Here is a 23,337-nt window from a genome sequence, read left to right on the forward strand (position 1 = left end):
AAGATTATAGTTAAATAGAGCTGACTGAAAACTTTTCTTTAGTGAACCTATTTTTTTTTTTTAAAGAATTTATTTATTTATTTATTTATGATAGTCACACGGAAAGAGAGAGAGAGGCAGAGACACAGGCAGAGGAAGAAGCAGACTCCATGCACCGGGAGCCCGACGTGGGACTCGATCCCGGGTCTCCAGGATCATGCCATGGGCCAAAGGCAGGTGCTAAACCACTGCGCCACCCAGGGATCCCGTGAACCTATTTTTAACTCCACCTTTTAACAATTTCAAACCTACGAAAAGTGAAAAAGTGAGTATACTATTAATATCTTATTTCATGAAAAAAAAAATCTTATTTCATGGAGTGTTAACAACTTGCCGCATTCCTAAGAATGTCCATGACACAGCAAGTGGAAAGTGGAAGCAGCCTGTGCTGCTGTGGGCAGGGGATGAGGCCCTCCCCTGGCACCACCTGACCCCACTTTCCTGCAACACTGCCAACAACTATGAACATCACAGAGAAAGGAAATCTACCTTAAAAGACATTATTCAAAAGGAGCTTAATTTCCCATTATTCTTCCATACTGAGACATTTTAATATTCAGTCAAGTATCCACATATAATTTTCAAGCGTGATTATTATTTACACTTGACAATTTCATACAGAAGTCCAAAGTTTCTACTTGGGAATTATATTTGGAAGTAATGACTTTCTTGTTGTTGTTAGAAAAAGCAGGCTACGTAGTCATTTTTCCTTTTTCTTTTTAGCAGTTCCAACTGAGTTTCCTTCACCACAGTTAAGAATATGTTACCCTTCTCTGAGTTTGAGCCTCTGAAATAACAGTGTATTGGACGTTGAGTCTTACTGTCTCATGATTACAACTGTGGCTTTTTAAGAAATTATTTTTAGAAGTTCTATTTAATAATAATAAATATATGCAGCAAATTCTGTGTTAAAAAGAGAAAGCAGAAGCTTAGCACTTTTGAATTCCAGAAAGAACAAAAAGGCAAGTTGAGGGAGGAAAGGAAATGTAGATGGACCGTAAGTTAAGTTTAAGAGGCAGCTGGAATGCTGCTCTGCTGCGGCATTTTTCAGAGATGGGGCTTACCACTTCGCCCTTCAGCGTAGGAGCAGTTGCATTGAGCCGGAGAAACCATCAGTGATGCAAAATGCACAGCACAAGGAAGCATGGGAGAAAGAAGGGGAGGAAGGGGAAGGACAGGAATCAATTCAAGCAAGAAATCAAAATTCCAAAAAGCTTATTACAATCCCACAATGGGCACAGTTACATGGTAAGTTAATGCAACGAGAACTAAAGGCCAAGTATAAGGAAGTCACAACTGTCATTACCAGTACCAAAAGGCAGAATTTAAGTAGAGTTGAAGAAGAAGGTGATATTAAAAAATTTACTCTAAAAGACAGTTTTGTAAATGCCCAGGTCATCAAAAATACATAAAGGTTATTGCTGAGCAAAGAAATAAAAATAAAAGGCTCTTCTTTCTTTTGTACTTAAAAAAAAAATTACTACAGCAATGAGGGGGGTATGTGTACAAATGTGTCTAAGGACATATTTCTTCTAATTCCTCCAATCTTTGAGAAGGGAGCCCACAGGAAGGGGCTCAACTATATGTTTTTAATAGGAAGACCTCACTCAAGCTTAGAATAAGTTGATTTTGTATAATTCTTACGGCAGGCTTGAGAGGTCTGAAAACTTCTTTCTTTTCTTCAGGTTTTTTCACTGCATTTTCTAGGCGCTGAGAAGGAGAGCCTTCAGATTTGGATGATGCTGTGAAATTCAAGACAGACAAGAAAGGAAGAAACAGATAAACACAGAGCACATATCTGACCCAGTCCACCTAGCCTTTGTCTCTCCCTCCCCTCCCACCCACCTCTGTTAGCCCCACTCACAGCAGGTCTCCACATGCAGACCTGACTCTGCCTAACCTGCATTTGCAATACCTTGTTACACTATGTCAATAATATAATAGAGGGATTTTTCATTAGCTTATTATTTCAAGGGATGAAATAACATTGAACATGACAGTCAATGGAGTCTATAGTGAAAGAAGTGGGTTCAAATCCCAGCTCATCACCTTAGACAAGTTACTTAACCTCACTAAATTGTAGCTGCTTTAATCTATAAAATGGAGACAGTACATCTCTCTCTCTCTCTCTCTCTCTCTCATAGGGTTCTTCTAAGGATTAAATGAGATAACGCATAAAGTACTCACTGTGCTAGGCATGTGTAAGCTCTCAAAAGTGAACTCTTTATTATTAAAATTATGATATCATCAATAACCTGCACCAAAACACTGTTCTGTGATATGCAGTTGTGAAAAACTCACAGGCCTTTTTACATGATTGAAAAGGATCTCCAATATACTGAACCTATAGCCTGATATCATTAATGGGGAAAGGGATGAGCAAAGGTACCCTACATCTCACTCTGAAGCGCTCTCCAGAGCCACTCTGGGACCCAGGGTGGGACCCAGGCTGGGATCCGGAGTTGCTGGATCCGGAGGAGCTGCCACTGCCAGGCCTGGGCACCAGCTTCTCCACTCTCTCCCACAGCAGCCGGGGCTCAATACTGCTGTTAGGAAAAAGAGAGAACAGCTCCTGCATTATCCCAAGATGTAGTTATCAAATTATAAACATGTGCATGATGTGTCCATCAATGTCTCTAAAATGTAGGTATGATGAGAAAAAAAGGCCTATGAACAGCATTTAACCTTAAATTCATCAAAAGTTACAATGACATGATTCATGGATTTTATTGCATATCTTTTTTTCTTAAATAAAGATTTTATTTACTTATTTGTGAGAGACACACAGAGAGGCAGAGACATAGGCAAAGGGAGAAGCAGGTTTCTCGTGGGGAGCCTGATGTGGGACTCAATCCCAGGACCTCAGGATCAAGCTACGAGCTGAATGCAGACGCTCAACCACTGAGCACCCCTGGAGTCCCTCAGATATCCCCCCACCTTTTAAGATTTTATTTATTTATTCATGAGAGAGACACAGAGAGAGGAAGAGACATAGGCAGAGGGAGCAGCAGGCTCCATGTAGGGAGCCTGATGTGGGACTCAATCCTGGAACTCCAAGATCACGCCCTGAGCCAAAGACAGATGCTTAACTCCTGAGCCACCCAGGCATCCCTCCTTTTTTTAAAAATTGTAGTTGACACACAATGTTACGTTAGTTTTGGGTATATGAAATATCTCAGGTAAGTTTTTTTTTTTTTTTTTAAGATTTTATTTATTCATGAGAGACAGAGAGAGAGACGGGGGTGGGGACAGAGACACAGGCAGAGGGAGAAGCAAGCTCCACGCAGGGAGCCCGATGTGGGACTCGATCCCGGGCCTCCAGGATCACACCCTGGGCTGAAGGCAGTGCTAAACCACTGAGCCACCCAGGGATCCCCTCTCAGGTAAGTTTAAATAAAAAATGTTAAATGACAGGCCAGACACCAAATCTTTATCACTTCTGACAGGAAAAGTGTTACTATTCCTGTCACAGCTCCATACTCAGTTTCTTCTTATAAGAAATTCCACTTATACAATACACAAAATCATGCTGCTTCCAGGCTGCTGCTCTCACTTCTGTCAACGCCTTGAAGAGCCGACATTCACACAGCACACTGCTCTGTACGAGCTGTGATAGAAATGCGACAGAGGGCAAGGGCTAGGACATTCCCCGGCCATGGATGCACCCAGAGCACAAGTTTGCTAGGTCACAATTAATACATAGGCTCTGTCACTGAAGAATCGCATAGTGCGCCATGCTCATTTAAGGACCAGAAAGGCTCTCCGTGGCTTTCGTCTGTCATCCATCTCAGTGCTCCACGTTCTTTCAGGGCTCCCCATGCAGAAGGCTAACTTCAGAGGTTCAGTGACAATCAAGTACAAAATGGCCAATATAGTGCTCTTTTCTTCCCCTACGATGGCACAGGCCAATGGAAGTCACTTGATAGGATGAAAATGTTCTAGAGCTGACTGGTGTAACATGGTAGCCACAGCTACATGTGGATATTAAGAAATGTGACTATTGTAGCTAAGGAAATTTAATTTAATTTTATTGAATTTTAATTAAGTAAAACTCAAATTTAAGTAGCTTCATGTAGCTAACAGCTACTGTAGTGTACACAGAACAGCACTACAACCTAAAAATATTATTTGCTTAATTCGCTAGCTTACTACAGACTGTAAGTCAACCACTGACTTCCTTTAGTAGCCTGTTTGTGAGTTCTATACCAATCCTAAGCACTTGGGACATCCTTTAGATGATAAGCCCCCTCAGATTCCAATTCTCATCTCTGCTGCCTTCCTTGCTGTTCCTTCCACTTGCTCTTACAGAACCAAGGAGTTTTCCTTTTAAAAGTGCTGAAATACACAAATGGATTCAGACTTTTCACTAGAAACCAGTGTGTTGTTATTCACAATAATGGATTTTTCTGGCAGTTTTTCTTTTATAAAGTGATCATCTCTTTACCTCAGATGTTCCATGTTTACGAACATTTTCATGAAAATAAAGATGACACAATATGCTATGCAGTAAACCTGTTCTTAAGCTTCCCTCTTCTCTTACCTAGTGGAGTTTCTTTGACCTGCTTGACTATTTTGCTGTCCACTGCCTTGCAGTGGGGAATCCCGACGGGACAGAACAGGGGAACGAGACGTTGTCCTCACAGGAACCTTTGGGTAGAAAAATATAGCAATTAAAGTATTGAAAATAGGAGGAGAAGAAAAAAGATTTCCCTACCCAAATACATTTTTACAGCACTCCTACTTATGTGAGGATTAATCCCTACCACCACCCACCACCCCACCCCAGCCCTGATCCTTCTCTGCCCTCCACAGATACAATACATAGAGAAAATTTAGTCAAAGGCATCAAAGGAGCCAGGACAAACAGCTTTTCTATGTTTCTATAACATTCAAATGATGTTTGGACTAAAGCTTTGTGGCAGGGGACATACAAAGCATTTTGCTGAGATAATGTGAGGATCAGGAAAATCAGCTCAAAGAAACCAAACAATGGTCTACAAATGGATCAGCAGGAAACAAAGACTGGTAGGAAGCAAGAAAATATTCAGAGGAAGCAAATTCCAAGTGGAGGAAAAATAAACGAAATGAATATGTGCCTTTTGTTTGATTTCACCAATAATTACTAAAACCAAACCAAAACAAAAAATTGAAAAACCAAAAATCCCTCAATTTAAAAAGAAAAAAATCATTTTAAAAGAATTTTTATGTTAAATCTTTCTTAAAAGGCCTTTTCTGAAATTTTTGATATTCATTAATATTGCAAAATAATTTGATAAATGCTTTTGTCTAAGTACTTAAGACAACAGCTAGAATATATTTTGATTCTTTTTTGTTCTAGAAGGATAGTCTTTATCGACTTATTCATATGTTATTCTGTTACTTTGTATTTAAGTATAGAGTTAGCAACAACCATTATAAGCTAACTGGCCACTGGCTGAATATAAGTGTGTTAACTACGGAACTTTCCCCACTGTAAAAAGTTCCTTTGAAGTTTCATTGCCCCTTCATTCTGGTGAAGTCACCATACCCTTAGTCAAAATAAATAATTAAAAGAAAAAATAACAAAAAGGAAAAAAGCAGCACACATCTGTCTTTCTGCTTCTTACCCTTGGAGGCACCTCGTCACTGTCTGATCTAGACCAAGCCTTTTGGGTGGGGTCAGGTACCTCCGACTTAGAGTCAGAACTCTGACTTAGCACCTCACTGCGGGAAGGTGGACATGGGTCCTGAGAGCGAAGATGGTGGTGTGCAAATTTGGGAGGAGAAGGGTCACTGAAGGAATGGGATCGCGAGACAGGGGAAACATTGTTCTTGAGAGATGCCAGGTGGGACCACTGTACCTTACAAGAAAACAAAACACAAAACATTCAATGCGTTCTGCATAAAACGCTTCTCTGGTCAATACCAAATCCAAACCAAGAAGTGAGGGAAGGCAAACTGGGGCAATACAGTCCTAGGGAAGCCAAGCAAAGGAACAGTTACACTTCTAAGTGATGAAGCAGTCTGGGGAATACGATATATAGAAAAAAGCAAATGTACATTTATAAAGAAAACTCTTTTAATATCCAGACTAACATTACAGATAGCAGTAAACATGAAGATTAATGAACAAAACTAAATCAAAACAACCCTCGTAGACCTCTGGTCCTGAAAGGGAGGACAACGTGCTTCATGCACATCCATGTCAAAGTGGAGGCAACAGGCAGAGAGAGAGAGAGAGGGAGGAAAGAAAAAAAAAAAATCACAAGACAGACACTGCCATACATGCAGACCTAGCGATCCATCCCCTCATGGCACCTGGCAGTGTCAGGTTTCAGACCCAATGACCACAGAACACATTTCATGAGCAAAGAGAAACCCCTTATGTGTTGGCAGACTGTAGTAATATAACTTAAAAATACCCAACTTTTCAAATACACCAACAACTTTGCTGCTTTCCTCTCCCAAGTCCTAAAACCTTCAAACCTTAGAGATCTCCATACATGTTCACAGTGGTTATGAAAAAAAGGAATTTGGTTTTATTTAGGAATATTCAATACTACTGTTCCCTTCAATAACTGCTACTGGAGTATATATGCCTTCTACTTGACAACATAAGAAACAGGACAAATAATCTGTCACCTGAGTTAATCTGGTTGCTTTTAATTTGGTAGAACAATCTCTGATATAATCTGTATTTTCTTTATCGTATTTTATCATTTTAAAATAAGTGTTCAAGATTGTAATTTACATAATTCTAGCTACGCTATCCGTTATTCAATGCATTTAATGAAAACTAAATATACCACATCACAACCAGTTTAACCTGTCTGAATGCAAGATTCAGAGTAAGTCCCAAGTCATGATTTCTAGGACTTCTGGAAGAGTGACAAATTCCACTTATTGGTACAATCCCAGAGTGCTAAAATGTTTAAAACTTTCAGGGGGAAAAACACGAAACTGAAAGTATTATCTGTAACTATAATAAAAAATGCATTTTAAGACAGACTCCTATGTGAATAGTGTCTTCAAAGAATGTTTTAAGTATAGATTTCAGCCCAAAGCGACTTTAGGTAGAAGGAGGAAAAGGGAGACTATCTCTAGGCACTGCATTAGTTAATTATGAATATAAAAGTAGCCTACATAATTCAAGAACTCCTATTTTTTAAACTGTTAGTAGCCAAACAGATAAAAATTTTCTATTTGTGGTTAAGTTTAACTTTCGGAACAAAAATTTTAGTCCTGGACTCTTTATACAAGTGATGTCAAACCAACTCTACCAGTCTCTTTTCCCTTCTCTCTGTCCTGCTTTCCTCACTCTCTGGGCTTGTGGGTCAGTCAGCTCTTCTGTGACTCAAGGGACTGCTGACCCCATGTAAATATCTCCCTGCCTATAAAACCTCCCACCCCCACAAACATGCCCTTTGCTTAGGTCTGGTTCTTCCTTTTTCTTTCTTTTTCTTAAGAACTCCCTCCTCACTTGGATTTGTTTTTAAAAATACCACAGCTATTTCTATTGCAAGAATATGAACTTTCATCCCCTAACACATGCAGCTTAAGAACTTGTTCCCAATATTCCAGATGACACGGTTTCAAGGAGCAAAATGTCTAAAGTCACTTATTTTCAGTAAGAGAATGGGGACCTGTGTTTCAAGGATCTTTCAGATCTCTGACATGGGTAATCCCTGTTGTTACCTTTCTTCTCTGGACAGTTCAGAGGGTTCTCTCTTAACCACACGGCCCTCAGTCCATGGGCTTCTCCTTCACCTAGACTATGCAGAATGGTATGGCCAGCCCAATGAGAGGTCATGACTTTTCCCCCTGACCCACTACAGGGAAATGCATACTTAACGTTCTAGATCATACCTTCTTTTGGATCTTGAAATTTTTGAGAATCTAATAAAAGGCCCCTTTCCCAGAAAAATATGCACAGCTGGACAAACCAAGAAATTCTATATGCAATTTCAGGACAGACACTGGCTTTCTAAAGCCCACTCGTGGAACTGGCCAGGAGCCAAGGATCAAAGGTTAGGAAAGGTTCTGGTTCTCCCTCTATATACTTTTGATACTAACTTTCCAAAACCTAAACTGAACGTTTTTTGTATTAAGCACTTGTTTATGAACATTTGAGTTAGGGAAGACAGACTAAAAGAAAAAATCACTCAATCTAGATATTCTTTAACAAGTACAATAAAAATCTTTTTAAAAAATCCTTCTTTTCTCTTTTCTGAAGGTATACTGCCTGTATGTTCATCTAAAATCACTTCTGCTAGTGTCTTTTCCTCTAAGTATGGTAACAAACCAAACTGAAAACATTACAAGCAGGCCCGTGGCTCAGTGAGCTACTGTATGAGTCTCCTCAGCCCACAGCCACCTGGCTGTTGCTACCTGTGGCTCAGCTGGTCTCTGCAGGGCAGGATGCACAGACTCGGAGTTGCCATTGGAAAAAGACTCTGATCTGGAAGGCACTGGTGGTTCCAATACTCTGCCTGTCTGCTTAGACTGGGCTTCAGGGGAGCTGTGGTTAGTTTTCCTAAATCTATCTTCCACCTGCATCAGAGAATTAGAAGACATAACTCAGTGTTAGTAGGGAAAAGCAGAGATGCTAAAGAAAGCCTGAAGGTGGAAGGGCCCTAGGGATAAATTTTGTCTTTTCTCCAACTACAAGGAAAGAGAAGGGGGGGGGGGGGGCTTTAAAAAAGAGGGAGCAAATAAAATAAGGTTAAAATGTGATTTGAGATAAAGAATACTTATGAAGATAAAAATTAAGCCTTTAAAATCTCCTGCTGGCAAGAATTTTTAGATTATTCATGATGATAAACTAGGGAAAAAAATTAATGTCACAACCAACTTAACCAACAGATTAAAAGATTATCATCAAGAATTCAAAACACATTTCATTCTACCAAGAACACTAGCATTCCAGAATAAGCAGAACACTTGTTCCTAGAATCTACTCTCTGGGAGGGTGAGACATGGTAGAAAGATGCCACCTATAGGCCAGGTTTAAATACATTCTAGAAGCTGCCCAGGTCCCCATATTCCTAATATCCTTAAACAGTTACTGCTTCCCCACATCCTTACAATAAGGCTCCGGGTAGTTCCGTAACAAATCATCTTTAAAAAGTTAGTAAACTGGGCTACAGGCACACTTTATTTTCATTGCAATTTTGGAGAAATAGCTAACCAAGCCACTATTCCCTTCATTTACATTAGAAGAAATGATTCTGCCATATAATCTTCTTTCTGTTTAGGTTAGTGTTCATCTGCAATTTGTTAACAGAGGCACTCTAATCATCCGTCTATGGGTTTAAAAACCACTAACCAGGTAAGAGACCTTGGGCAAGTGTCCTTTCACTTCCCCCATCCACAATTTCTCAGCTAGGAAACCAAGAGAGTGGCTCATAACTGGTGCCCATTGTAGCCTTAATATTATACAGTTCCTAAGAGTCATTCTATTACTTTCCAGGGAATAATCAACACTGGATCAATACTTAAGCAACAGAAGAAAGAAAATACCTCTCGAGCTCTGTCAGCAGGCTCATAGTGGGGCTTAGGCTCCGGAGCGTGATAGCTTGGCTTGCTCCTTTCCTGCTGCGGTGGCGGCGGCTGCTGCGGGTGCGGCCTCCTGTGGTCATGCTGTAGAGACAGGAGATATGCTTGTTCTTGTTGCAACTGCCTCTGGAGCCTCTCTGCCTGCCGGTGCTCCTCCATCTCCCGCCATCGGCACTCCTTGGAGAGGGAGAGGAGAACACTAAATCTATGGGACACTGCAGAGCTCGCCTCTTCTCTGGATTCATTCTCAACTTTTTAAAAAGAAAATGAATGCCCTTTTCCCCCTTGTTGGTAACAGAGCAAAATGACTGGGATTTTAAATAGCATATTACCTGTGGAAAAATCTGACAGCTTGTTGCTAACCATAATATCACTGGACAGAGAGAGAATTCAATTAAAAGCTGATTTCGGTGGTTTCAAAAGTAAGAAATACTTGACAAAAATCCTATGGCATGTGCTTTCAGCCCTTAACATTCTAGTTTGTTCACCGAATGCCAAGTTCTGTTCAAAACCTTGCTATCTACCAGAGAGAAGTTTAACTCTTTTTTAACAGGAAAATAAATAAATAAATAAATGCATGCATGCATGCATGCCACCTTGAAATGTACCCAAAGTAGCATGACCACAGAGGACGTTTCCATTTGAGCCTGTCAGCCCACAGCACTAACCAAAATGGTCTGGTGATCACCACAGCTATGCCCAAAGCTCAGGGGAGGGATGGATCAGTGAGCCCTAATGCTACGGAACAAGACAGATACAAGGCGTTACCAGTAACATGGCCTGCTCCTGGAGCAGCTGCTGCTGAAGGATTTCCAAGTGCCGCTGCTCCTCTTCTAGCTGTCGCCTGATATACTCCTGTCACACAGAAATTACCCAGCAATCAATTTATCCAAAAGGAAAGTATCAGAACCACCTGAATGGAGCACCAAGAACCATTTGCCCCAATGGTCTTCAGTGGCAATACACTTAGTGAAGAATATATTATAAAGTGCATGCTGAAGGATTTTTCCGAAGATGTTCAAATTGGCCAAGACCTAAAGAGTCTAACAAATGATGATATACACTCCACTGATATACACAAAGGTATCTAAAAATTTTTGTTCAAACACAGCTCTTAAATACAAATGCAAGATTTCAAAGAACCATGATAATTCCTCTTAAGGATGGCAGACTCCAAAGAAACCAAGAGTTTAATTAGGTAAGAAACCAGAGGGGTTCACATTGCCCCAGAGGGCTCTTATTAGTCATTATTTATAACTGGCATAGATTGCCAATTTTTAAAACCCCAGCCCAAAACCTGTTTAATATTAAAACAGAACAAACATGATTTGTGTTTTCTCTGATGAAACAGAAGGTACCCAGAATGACTACATTCTGAAAGCCATGCTCTGTAGACACCAGACTCAGGTGATTTCTCACAAATATACAGGCCCAGGCTCTTCATGGTGAGACTGTGAGACAGTGTGTGTATTTCTAGGGCAGGTGAAGGGGTGGGGGTGGGGAGGAGCCTATTTTTAAGGGGAGGAGAACAAGTCTCTGCAACAATGAAAACAGGCAAACACACTCAAAATATGTAAAGAGGAGAAATCCAGCCTTAAAGTTGCATGCATATTTAAGAGACTAGGAAATCAAGAGACCTGGACCCCTAGAAAGCCTTCCCATTTTCTCAGTCTCTTCATTTGACTCAAATGAGTATCAAGAATATTTTCTCAGAATTCTCAACATTTTTTTGTGAGGCTCAAATAGGCGACAGACATGAAACAACTTTGAAATACAAATGAAAGAAGTTTCCTTCCTTTTTAAAAGGGAAAAAAAGCCAACTACTCCATAAGAGGAGTAGACTAAAGGGCTATGAGGAGAAATTTTTTTCTGAAATTCAGATGATCGCTTTACCATGTCTAATGCTGACCACCCACTTGTACCATGGCACACACTTTAAAATAAAAATAGCCATATACCTGGGCTGGACAGAAGTTTTAGTTAACCAATAATTCTGGCAGAGAGAATGTTGGGTAACACAAATCATGACATACATATTTCCTTAGAAACCCTTATCTTACAAAATAAGTTTCCCCCCAAAAAGCCAATCTGATTCCAACCTGGACTCCAAGCCCCTCCCTCCATTGCACGTGCTATGCCAAGCACTGCCCTTGCGTGCTATGTGGCCTTCCCCTGCAATGGCTAAGAAAGGAAATCTGAATTCCAACTCATCTCATTGAACTAGACAGAACTGAATTGTAACTTAAAAGATCAAAGTGGCACAGTTGTTTGGTTTTTGCCTTCCAAAACACAAGAACAACCAGGAAATTCACATCTATCCAAATCATAAAGGTCCTAACAAATAGTGAGCACACAGAATTATACATGTACACAAACATGCACACACAATGCAGAAATGACACATTTCTCACATCACTGTTAACATGGGGATTATTTTACAAAGAATAAGGAAAGCAGAATGAAACTACTCTGATGCTATTATTTTTTTCAGGAAGAGGTAAAGAATACTTGCTGTACTCAAAAGCTAATGACTGCCATTAGAACATTAAAGATTAAGTATTACTCTCATACCCTCTTCTCACCATCTAATTACAAGATTTATCCCTAGGGTATTTAATTTTCAAAAGCTCACTTTTACTCCTCTTTGCAGTCCCCAAGTAAAAATTAGAACGTGGAAAAAAACCCAAAAGAACAACTACCACAAAAACCCAAAATACATCACAGCCAATAATGTCAATAAGGTAACAAATGAAAAGTATCACTTAAATTCCTAAGAACTGGAAAACATGGAGAGAAGCTTAAGCATATGATTAGTACCGAGGAAAACAGCGGAATAATCAACTTTGGAAATTAATACCGTTGTTGATAAGCATTTTAAGGATGAATTTCAAGTATTATTTAAATTGGCCCCATTCATATCTTTTTTCTTTTACTAAAACCTAATAACAAAGAATGATCAATTCAAAGACGGGAGAGGTGAAGAGGCTCTGAGGGGCTCACATTGACAGCACAGACACAAAAGTACAGTCAGGTTTTATTTGCACAGGTGGTTCAGGGAACAGAGACTTCTAAATAGACAACTATAGCTGGCATCAATATACTTATTACCAAAACATGATGATCTTTTTTGGCTAAACAAAACCACAATGTTATTAGTTTTTTTTGATCCACATCCGTATATACTGCATTATAAGCAACCATGTTTATCACAATATTCAGCCACTGGCTACTTCAAACATTTCTTGTGGTTGGTTTCTAATGTCATTACAAAAAAGGCTAATCATCATCCAGATATCTGGGGTTCAAAGCATGTAAGCCAAAGCCCAGAAGACATATTCAGAAATTTTCTGGGTATCACACTGGAGACGACTCAAAGGGTTTCAATGTTTGTAAATGTAAAGATTTAACCGCCCTTTTTTAAAGATGAGACTCAATGTATTGCTATGCTTCAAGTTGTGCTCCATCATTTTGAAACCTCTCAAGTCCTGAATGTGTTGTAGGTGCTCATACACATGCGTGTACTTTTTGCCCCAAATCCCTCAACTCTACTAAGCAGCAAACCTCACAAATTCATGGGTAGAACATTCTCTTGTGAACTAACCTGTTCTCTTTCAACTCTCCTCTTTTCTTCCTCTGCCCGCCTCCTCTCTTCTTCCTCTTTACGTCTTCTCTCCAGTTCCTCCAGACGCCTCTTCTCTTCTTGTTCTCTCCTTCGCTGTTCACGTTCTTGTTGCCTTCTAGCTTCCCGCTCTCTCCTTTGTTGCTAGGGGAGCAAAGATATGTAGTCAGTAGGAATCTTCCCCTTACAGCTTTCATGACAGTTTGCTGACCAGTTACAGGCAGGTGCTAATGAGGGGAGCTCACAGACCCTGGCTCTACTGCCCAGCTATTTCCACACTGCCCCTATGTACTAGCATCCTCATAAATACTGGTCAAAGGTGGTGTGTGTCTGCGAATCTTCACACAGTGTGGTTCCATTTTGGTGATAGACTATTCCCCATCCTTCACTGTATTATAGCAACCAAGGGACAGGAGATTCTTTATCCTTGCATATCACCAACAGAATTACTCAGGGCCCTTAAGTCAGAAGGAAAAGACGACAAAGGAATAAAAGAGAACAGAAGTAGAGCAAAGACAGGTGAGGAATAACTGAAAAAGAAGAAAAGGAAAGGAAGCAAAAAACAAAAACAAAAAAGGAAAGGAAGCAAATATCATGAAAAAGAGAAACTGACATCAACAAGCATAAGAAATGCTGGGATTATTACTATGAATGTAAGAAACCACTCCTGCACACATGCTTACCACTAGTCTTGCATTGTGCCAAGTGTTTGACCTCCTTTATTCCATTTCTATTATCTAATGTAATTCTCGTAACATATCCAGGAAGTAGGTTATTTCACTCCTACTTTACAGATGAGAAAACATGTTCAGAAGAATTAAGTGAGGGACGTCTGGGTGGCTCAGTAGTTTGGTGCCCGCCTTCGGCCCAGGGTGTGATCCTGGAGTCCCAGGATCGAGTCCCACATCAGGCTCCCTGCGTGGAGCCTGCTTCTCCCTCTGCCTATGTCTCTGCCTCTTTCTCTGTGTGTCTCATGAATAAATACATAAATGAAAAATCTTTTAAAAAGTCTACAACATAAATATAGTTAAAAAAAAAAAAAAGAAGAAGAAGAAGAAGAGTTAAGGGACTTGCCCAGTGTCACCTAACTAGCAAGCACCACCTGGAAGGGCCACTGCCTCTAACACCCTATAGTATTAAACAGACACAACTGTGTATCCCACCAACAGGGAGGTTGGTGCTACTAATCACCAGACTCACTCTGACAGCCTTTCCTAATCCAGGCTAGCCTTTTTTTTTTTTATGATTATTTATTTATTTATTCATGAGAGACACACAGAGAGGCAGGGACACAGGCAGAGGGAGAAGCAGGCTCCTAACAGGGAGCCCGATGTGGGACTCAATCTCCGCACTGGGATTAAGCCCTGAGCCAAAGGCAGATGCTCAACCACCGAGCCACCCAGGCATCCCTAATCCAGGTAATCCTATATAACCCCACAGAATAGAATATTGGCATACATTGGGCACCTGTCTGGACACTTGTCTCATCCAGCCCCAGACATCTGTCAATAAAGTGCTTCCACAGTATTAAGTACAAAATTAAACCAATTCTTCCCATGAATATGAAAAATGTTAGCCTCTAGACTCTAGACTAGTACCATCCAACAGATTCTCTGGGATGATGAAAATGTTCTGTCTCAGCATTATTCTATAGAGTGGCGACTAGCCACATGTTGCTATTGAGTACCTGGAATGTGACTAGTAAAAATGAGAAACTTAGTCCTCAACTTTATTTCAATGAAGTTAATTTAAGTTTAAATAGCTACACGTGGCTAGTGGCTACTATGTTAGACTACACAGCTCTAAAGAATACACAGCCATGACATTTCTTAAGACACACACAGGAAGCTGATATTATTACCGCAAAGTTCAATGTAATACTGAGATTATTAAATAAGAAAATTTGGCAACAAAAAAACAAACAAAAAAAGTTTGGGATGAAGCTACTGGAGATATTAGATACAAATATTTATAATGGGTATAAAAGCAAGTATTTATTATAGTTTCAGTATTCCTTCTGGGTTTCCCCCGACCCTGCCCACCGCTGTAACAAGCATTCACTCTTGAAGGCAAACATTTAAAATAATTTCCTGAGAAATGTACAGAAATGTCTTACATGTGGAACCCCTGGATAGAGAGGATTACTTGGTACCTGGTCTCTCTCAGGTGAGTACTACATCACCACTATTCTCAATACAGTCCTGAGTCAGCTTTTTGGCTCACCTTCTTCTCTTATTACATACATTTCATTTTTATTTCTTTTCCCTGCATTGCCTGCTCTTAGAATTCAATGCACAAAAATACAGGAGCTTCCTGTGGGTAGGGGTGGGGCCATAAACAGAACTGAGTTCTTGTCTGTTTAGAAATTACAACTTTACTGGCCAAGTTATCTTTATTAAATTAGAACACCTATACTGCCCCGTACAATGCACTTGTTGCCTGTCATTTGCTAGCTTAATGCCTTTATACTTTTTTTTAATCTTAAAAAAAAGAGGGAGGACAACACAGAGTAACCACCTATGTGCCAAAGGACTCAGGAGCTAAGGCTTTCTGCACTGAGGCCTTTCTCTACTGCCATGGTGCTACTTGCTGTTCATGCCACCTGGCCCTGAGCATGGCCTTGCACCCCTGGGAGGGAGGTCTTTCTTTTTTAAAATTAGCTAACAGAAAATAAAACAAACAAAACCATTTCCTCCAGCCCCATGACTTCATGAGCAACATAACAGAACTTGAGGTAAGAAATCTGAGAATCTCATCCAAGCAGTGTTACTAGAGCTTTCTACTTCAAAGGAAATTAAGTAAGCTCTTTTATTGTGTATCTTTTGCCTTTTCTATTTAGAAGCAAAAAGAAGTGAGTGGTTTTTACTAGTATATAATTTACAACAAATATACAATAGCTAAGAACACAACCATTTTTTAACACTGGTAACAAAAATCATTATATTTTGGCCAAATGGAAAACAGGTTTCTTTGCTTTAAATAGAAATTATTTAATTCCTTCAGTTATTCCTAGCTAGTCATGTTTTCCAAAGGAAAACATCCTCTGACTTTTCTATTGAATATAAAGACATTCAAAATAAAACAAAAAGCCTTCTGATAAATCTAAAACACAAAGAATCTCATTCAATCTGTTTTAAAAGCTTAAAATGGTATGTTTTCCTTCAAGAGGTGAACATGGAAGTTCTGTAGAACCTTCCATCTTGAGGAGTGAGAGTGGTTTTGTGTACTCTACTATTTTTACAGAGATACTCAGCACCGCTTAGTTCTGAAAACAGTCATGGGCAAGGTTGGCAACCATCAGGACACTTTCAGGTTTATAAAAAAGAAATGACTTGCTGGAATACATTGGGTTTAGCAAACACCTGGCAGGCCAGGTAAGAAGGGCCTCACCTTTGGATGAAATGAAGAGCCCACAATCACAAAAAATGTGGACAGAAAGCTATCCAATGAGGTATTATGTACATAATTTTCTTCCAAGTTAGATGAAAATGGGAGAACGAAGAAAAGGGAAACAAAAAGAAAGGGAAGCCATGTCTACACCCTTGAAATTCCCCCTCAGCTTCTGAGAATTTAGGTTCCAAGTAAATTAGATTAATATGAACAGGTCAAAAGTGGCAAAGAACCTTAAACTTCTATTTTACAACTTTTAGACAACAAAGAAGCCAAAATGGGTTCGAGGGATCCTTTGAGAAGTTATAATACACCACGGAAACCTAGAAAGACAAGTGAGATGACTCAAGGAATACGGCTTGTGGTCCTGATTCTGCTTCCTGGGTCCAAGCCACTTCCCCTCCCCGAGCCTGTTTCCTCACTTGTGTGCAGTGGGGGTGTGAGGGAGGCAGTGTATATTACCAATTGTCATGGTGTGGAGTTTGCAATGGGGTGTTTTGTTTTGTTTTTTAAGTCAACAGTTGGTGAAAAAAAATTTTATAAAGATCTCGTAAGCAATGAACTGTAAGAGAATCATTCCTCTTCAAAAGATCTGGACTTTACCCTTCCTTGCCCACCATACTATCCTGGGGAGAGTGCCCTGGTATACCAAAATTAAAAGAGAGAAAGAGAGAAGTGAAGAACTAAGATGATAGGCCTCTATATCAGCATTCTCTCTAACAGTGAGCAAGATAATCAATGGAGGTCTAGGAAAAGAAAACAGTGAACTTTTATTTACTTGTATTTGTAGCTCACCCTTTTTAAGATAGCTCTTTTTGCATGTTTTATAATATACATACTTAGTGCAAGGGCATAGAAGTGGATCTATATCAGATTTACACCTTGGTTTCTTTTATTGACAGGATGGACGCATGATTAAAAACCCTTCCAGGCCATTGCATTGTTCTAAGCAATACCTCAGGACCACAGAGACACAGACCCACAACAGTCTTAGAGATGTGCTTACTGCCATTTCTTTATATACTATGCAGACTATTAAATATTCTTTGATTTTTAGATGATGTTGAAGGTCCCCATTTAAACCTGTGGGATCACAGTAGCAGAAAGAAAAACCATGTGCTGCACTTGCTTTTTCCTCTCATTATTAAAAAAAATGCTTTTTCTTTAATTTGAAAGCAAAGCTGTCCCTATCTCTGCTGATGCTTTGGCTATTATCAGTAAGGGCTCCTCCAGAGAGCCAGGAAGGGAAATTACTTCAATAACAGTCCTAGATGGAAAGAAATGACAGGCCGCCTGCCACTCAACCACCACACAGCTGGCAGCCAGGTGCAGTCTAGCACCCAATTCATATCTGCCTCCAGATTCAAATTTCCTCTATGTCTTCAGAGAAGAAAAAGGGAAGGTGCAGAAGAGCAGCAGAGGAGTGAACCAGGAGGAGAGCTGGCTTTCCACATTAGCCCTCTCATCTGGATGCCTTCCCAATCCACTGAGCACAAGTGTGATCTTAGGCCGCCTACTCCCCAGACCCACTTCTCATCTCTCCTCTCCTGAGCTGTTGTCACTTAAAGCTTCAGAAAATGGCAGGACCTCAGGTCACATGGGGTCTAAGTGGAAGCACTCATTCTCCTCTGAGGCAGCAAAGTGGTAAGATAAGATGTGTACAATCCATTTTCTTGGTTGTTTCCAACTGCATTGAGGGCAGGGCTCCCAGTCCAGGAGGAAATCCTGACTACTTTCATCTAATTAAATGCTACTAAGAGGCAAATTTTAAGTCATCTTACAAGTAGCTTTTTTCCACTTTATTTACATTTTGAAACTTTAAAAAAGGTTTACTTATTTGAGAGAGACAGAGAGAGAGAGGGAAGGAACATGGGGGAGTGCAGAAGGAGAGGGGGAGAGAGAATCTCAAGCAGACTCCATATTCACTCAGGGCTCGATCTTACAATCCTGAGCCAAAATCAAGAGTCAAACGCTTAACTGACTGAGCAACCTAAGCGTGCCTTGCATTTTAATTTTTTAATGAAAGTACTAAGCACTTTAAAAAGTCAAAAAGAATATAAGAGGCTTATATCAAAAATATGATGTCCCATTTCTCCTCACCCCCAATTCTTATCTCCAAGGTATAACCACTTCCGATGCTTCTAGCTTTACCCATAGTATTTACACAAACTGATTTTTTTTCCTAAAGATTTTATTTATTTATTCATGAAAGACATATACAGGGGGAGAAACAGGCAGAGGGAGAAGTGGGCTCCATGCAGTAAGCCCAATATGGGACTCGATCCCCGGACTCAGGATCACGCCCTGAGCCAAAGGCAGATGCTCAACCGCTGAGCTACCCAGGCATCCCTAGAAGCTGGTTTTTAAATAACATGTTTGTAAGAGTTATTTAAAGTTTTTTTCCACTTTAGATACCATCTATTGATTTCTCCCAAAAAATATCCATGATACAAGCACAATCTTATGCTCCCAATCAAGTCCTGTGACAAGTTCTGGTTAAATGAAAACCATACTCAAGGCAAATTTGAGTTTTCTGAGAAGCTATTGATTGCTTTATTTTTGCTGTTGTTTTCATGTGTTTCACTGGCTTTCTGTTGGTCTATCACAGATCATATGTGAAGTCTCTTATACTACCACACACCTCCTTCCAGTGTGGTCAAAGTCAATCAGGTATTCTTTCTTTATTCTTAGAGATTGAATCTCATAGCCCTATCCTCCCCCCATGCCAGCCAACACCACCTGCTCTTCAGATATTCCGCACTTGCCCACCAACTTACTAGGAGCCCTTCTGAGCTCTCTCCTATACAGGATTCCGTTTCCTAGAGCCCTTGTTACCTTTCCTCTTCATTTGCTGAAACACATTCTCCAACAGCTTCTTGAGGAGGCTTGCGGACAAGGCAAAAGGTTTTAGCAATTTTGCAGGCCAGGCCCCAGAATCTTTACCCTCACAATGTACATATAATTTTGACTGAGGGAAGGAATTTTTCCCTCTGATTTCCACAAGTATGCCTAAGTTTCCAAAAGTGCTCTTGGAGAATCTCCAACCATTCAGACTCCTGATAGTACAAGACTCATGCACACCTCTCTAACCTGCTTCCCCCTGACTATGGCTTTCAGAATCATCTCTTCATCCTAGACATTTTTAAATATCAAGACAATGTATAGAACTCTGTCATCTACACTTCCTTCAAGGTGTTTTTTTCTATTTATATTGGAATCCCTTGTGTCAAAAACTTTTCTCAGTGCCCACAATCTTGGCTGTCCACTCACAGGTAAGACAGTAAAAAGTGAACTATAAAGGCTGTGGAGAAGCACTTGGTAACTATTAAGCTTTAGAGTAAGGTGATGTAAGGCAGCCTGGTCATTTTACAGGGGTCTTATGTCCCTTGGGGATCCTCCCAATCCCCTCTCTGTGTTGGGCACCAAGTGGCATCTGTGATAAGTGTGGCTGCCAGCACTATGGGAGCGGAAGTGCGTGTGCTTGCAGGACCTCTCCTTCCATGTCCTCATTGTACTGGGATTCTCCATGTTCTGAGGCTTTGCTGTTTACTGTTTCTAGAAGTCTGTATCTGCTCCTGCCAAGGACACCCAGCATAACAGCCTGGCTTTGGCTGCCTGGGGTGGGTGAGTCTGACTGTCCACATATACATGCTTCTAGCCCCACCTGTTGCTTCTCATTTCTTCCAGAATTTGCAGTACTAGCTCTCTTACGGTCTTCCCTCTTCCATGTACTAATTTCCACAATTTGGTTTCCTTTCTTGTTCTCATTGTCCTTGTTGTTTATGTTTTTGTTTGTTCAGTCACTTTACCAGGATTTCTCAATGAATGGAAGATAAGCATCATGTTTTTGTTCAACTATTTTCCAAAGTCATTATAATGGTTATTATGTAATTATTTAACACAGTTAAAAATTATTATTAGTTTAATTCAAAATGTACACCATAAAATAACAGTAAGCAAACTTCTTACAAACAAGAACAGGCTATAACTGATGCTCTCAACTGTCAAATGAAAACCTCTGAGAGGCTCTTTCTTCTGTTTCCTATGAAAGTATTATACTCTTGGTTACTAGATGAACACACACACACACACACACACAAACCACCACAAACTTCTTGAGAGCAGGAATCATGTTTTGCTCATCTTTTTCACTTTGTGGTAAATATCACAATACTTTGAGTTAAATCTAACCCTCACACTGAACACATGGCATCCGAGACAAAAATTACTGTGATTTTTGTGTTCAACATTTAGCATTTAAAGTAATAAAAGACTAAAGAATCTGTTCATATCTCTAGGTCCTAACAAGATTCAATCAAATCCTAGAGTCATCTTTTTGAGATCCCTTGGAAACCACATAATGGCTTAAACAATAATTATTACATTTGGATAGTGCCTCATACTTTATACAACACACCCTTTTACAAGTCAGGATATTCTATAAGGTCCTTCAAAGTTCTTTCAGGTGTCTCTGAAACTCAAATTAAAGATCTCAAGCCTAAAGGTCCATTTAAGAATGGGCATACATTTCAAGAACAAGTCCTTTCTTTCCAGAGATGCACCTAGGACTACAGATGACTGATTCATCCACTTGAGAAATATTAAAACACCATAATGAGCACACAAAAATAAAGTAGACACAGCCCCTCCCCTTCAAGTCTCGTAGGTAACACAGCCACATGCTTTTTAAAAATCCACAAGACAATGTGAAAAGTGCTAAGTTTCCTAGGACTAGCCCACTAAGCAAGTTCTGGTTTGGTTTGCAAACCAACTGGTTGACAAGACTGATGGCTAAAGTGAAAAAACAAGGTAGTTACGGATTCCTCTTCCACATTATACTTTAACATTTGAAACTGTAAACTGGACCAAGAGCAACATTTTAAATTGTCAACCATAAAAACCACTACACTCAGAAGAGGCTCTCAATTTAAGGGAGGAGGGATAATTAAAAATTAAAAAAGCCCTTAGTAAACATATCTTAATAGACGATTAATGTGAAAAGCTGGCCTCTTACAATAGAACCTCAAAAGAAAGTAGCCAAAAATAAAACATATATGCCATCAACTAAGTAACATCAATTCATACTGGATTAACCTTAAGCCTGTGATTTCAAATAACAAAACCTAGGAGACTCTAACAAACATGCCCTCTCAGGCTTTCCCAGCTAAGAATGATTAACATGATATAATCCTGTGAAGCATTTGCAAACTGATGCCATCATTATTTTCTTAAATCACTCTTTGAAAACAAAATCAAACAAACTGAAAAACTGCATGATGCTGTAAAGTGACTTCCAAATCTTTAAAATTGTAAAGAGATTTCTTTATTTCTTAAATTTTCCCAAGCATGCCTAAGTAAATATGTACTTATCCAGCAATGCTTTAATTAGGTTCCCTTTCTAGTTTGGTACTTAAAAGTAATGCTTTCATCTCACAATTCTAAAAACTTTTCTATGTCACACTGATAACAGTGAGGTCCATGTAAACACACTCTACTAGACTTACTGGCTTTAGTAGAAACTAACTGACTTTAATAAACCAGTCTGTTCTTCATGTTCAGCTAACTCCAAGCACTTCTGAGGTACTGCACAGACATATCAACAAACACTGAGGTTTTTTCATACAAGTTCTGATGAGGCCTTAGTAGAGAAAGTATTTGCTTCTTTCCAAAGACAACCCTTCCTCATCTTTAGGCAACAAATTAACATTTGCTGAATTAAGCGAACTCTGACAAAATTTAAGTGTAAATATAACCAAACTCTAGACTAGGATGCCAAAAGAACACCTGAGAACTTATAAGGAGTTCAGAAAGACAAGACAGCTAGCTACCCGCTGTCAATAAATGGAGCCGCTGACTTCACAGAAAGCCAGGCCTGGGTTGGAGGGGTACTTGCACGCCCTAATGTATGTACCACAGCTGGAACTGTCAAAAAAAAAAAAAAAAAAAAAGATGCTAATATATACTCTCGATGTGAGACGATCATGTCTGCCAAAGGCCTTTGTGTAGGCAAAGAGGGGTGAGGGAGTGGCTCCTGTTTCTTTGCAATACATGAAGACTCTGGAGGAAGGAGTCCACCACATCTTCCTTCCAAGATCTCACAGCTAACAAATCTATGGGGCAGTTTATTAATTTTTTTTTCTTAGAAACTTTTATGTTTTCTGACTACTATAATTTAGATTCACTACTGATCTCGCTTCACACAGAGAAGTTATTTTTCTCTTGCTTTCCTTTGTTTTTAATTTTTTCCACTTCCACTCACCTCCCTAAAATTTTAATTGCTTTAGAATTTGTAGAAATGATAGAAATGAATATAAGCAAGCATGGGTTCTCTTGATGAAAGAAAAAGCAAATAAACTGCTGGAGCTGATGCTAACTTTTACCCTGGATGTGGGGCAATCAAAATCACAAAGTAACAAATCCCAACTCTAGGGCTAAAATAGATGACCATGTATCATGGTCATCTCCCCAAAGGGGAAAAGACTGGGAAGAGACAGAGAAATGGGGTATTTTAACTTTTTTTTTTTAATATAAAGGGAAGGATAAATTCTAACCCTGAAATAAAAGTTTGGTTTTGACTCCTATTATACTAAAGAGATTATTTATACATGGTTTAAAAAAACCCAACCAGAATGTGCTATCATTATGATGGCACAAAAGGCCTTGCTCAAAACAACCCTTCCCTAAGAAATTTTCTTTTCTTGAAGTTTACTAAAGTAGCACACCAAACCACAGATAAACATATCTTGCTTTTAGTA

At 39.6% G+C, this 23,337-nt stretch overlaps 1 protein-coding gene across 50 annotated transcripts in view; it reads right to left on the bottom strand.

Moving 5' to 3' along the window:
• MAP4K4 (mitogen-activated protein kinase kinase kinase kinase 4) overlaps positions 1–23,337 on the bottom strand; it is a 191,409-nt gene that overhangs the window by 25,807 nt on the left and 142,265 nt on the right. For 4 of the 50 annotated variants that reach the window (XM_049115409.1, XM_025463609.3, XM_049115410.1 and 1 more), the window contains exons 13-20: positions 13,175–13,336; positions 10,342–10,428; positions 9,538–9,750; positions 8,407–8,568; positions 5,646–5,879; positions 4,580–4,686; positions 2,434–2,585; positions 1,684–1,781 (exon numbers count right to left, since the gene is read on the bottom strand). In XM_049115409.1, the coding sequence (XP_048971366.1) occupies positions 1,684–1,781; positions 2,434–2,585; positions 4,580–4,686; positions 5,646–5,879; positions 8,407–8,568; positions 9,538–9,750; positions 10,342–10,428; positions 13,175–13,336 (1,215 nt within the window). The remainder of the gene's footprint in view (positions 1–1,683; positions 1,782–2,433; positions 2,586–4,579; positions 4,687–5,645; positions 5,880–8,406; positions 8,569–9,537; positions 9,751–10,341; positions 10,429–13,174; positions 13,337–23,337) is intronic. The other 46 variants (XM_035696238.2, XM_049115413.1, XM_049115432.1 and 43 more) reach the window with 19 other exon arrangements.

The sequence above is a fragment of the Canis lupus genome, chromosome 10 (assembly GCF_003254725.2).
Source record: "Canis lupus dingo isolate Sandy chromosome 10, ASM325472v2, whole genome shotgun sequence".
Lineage (NCBI taxonomy): Eukaryota > Metazoa > Chordata > Mammalia > Carnivora > Canidae > Canis > Canis lupus.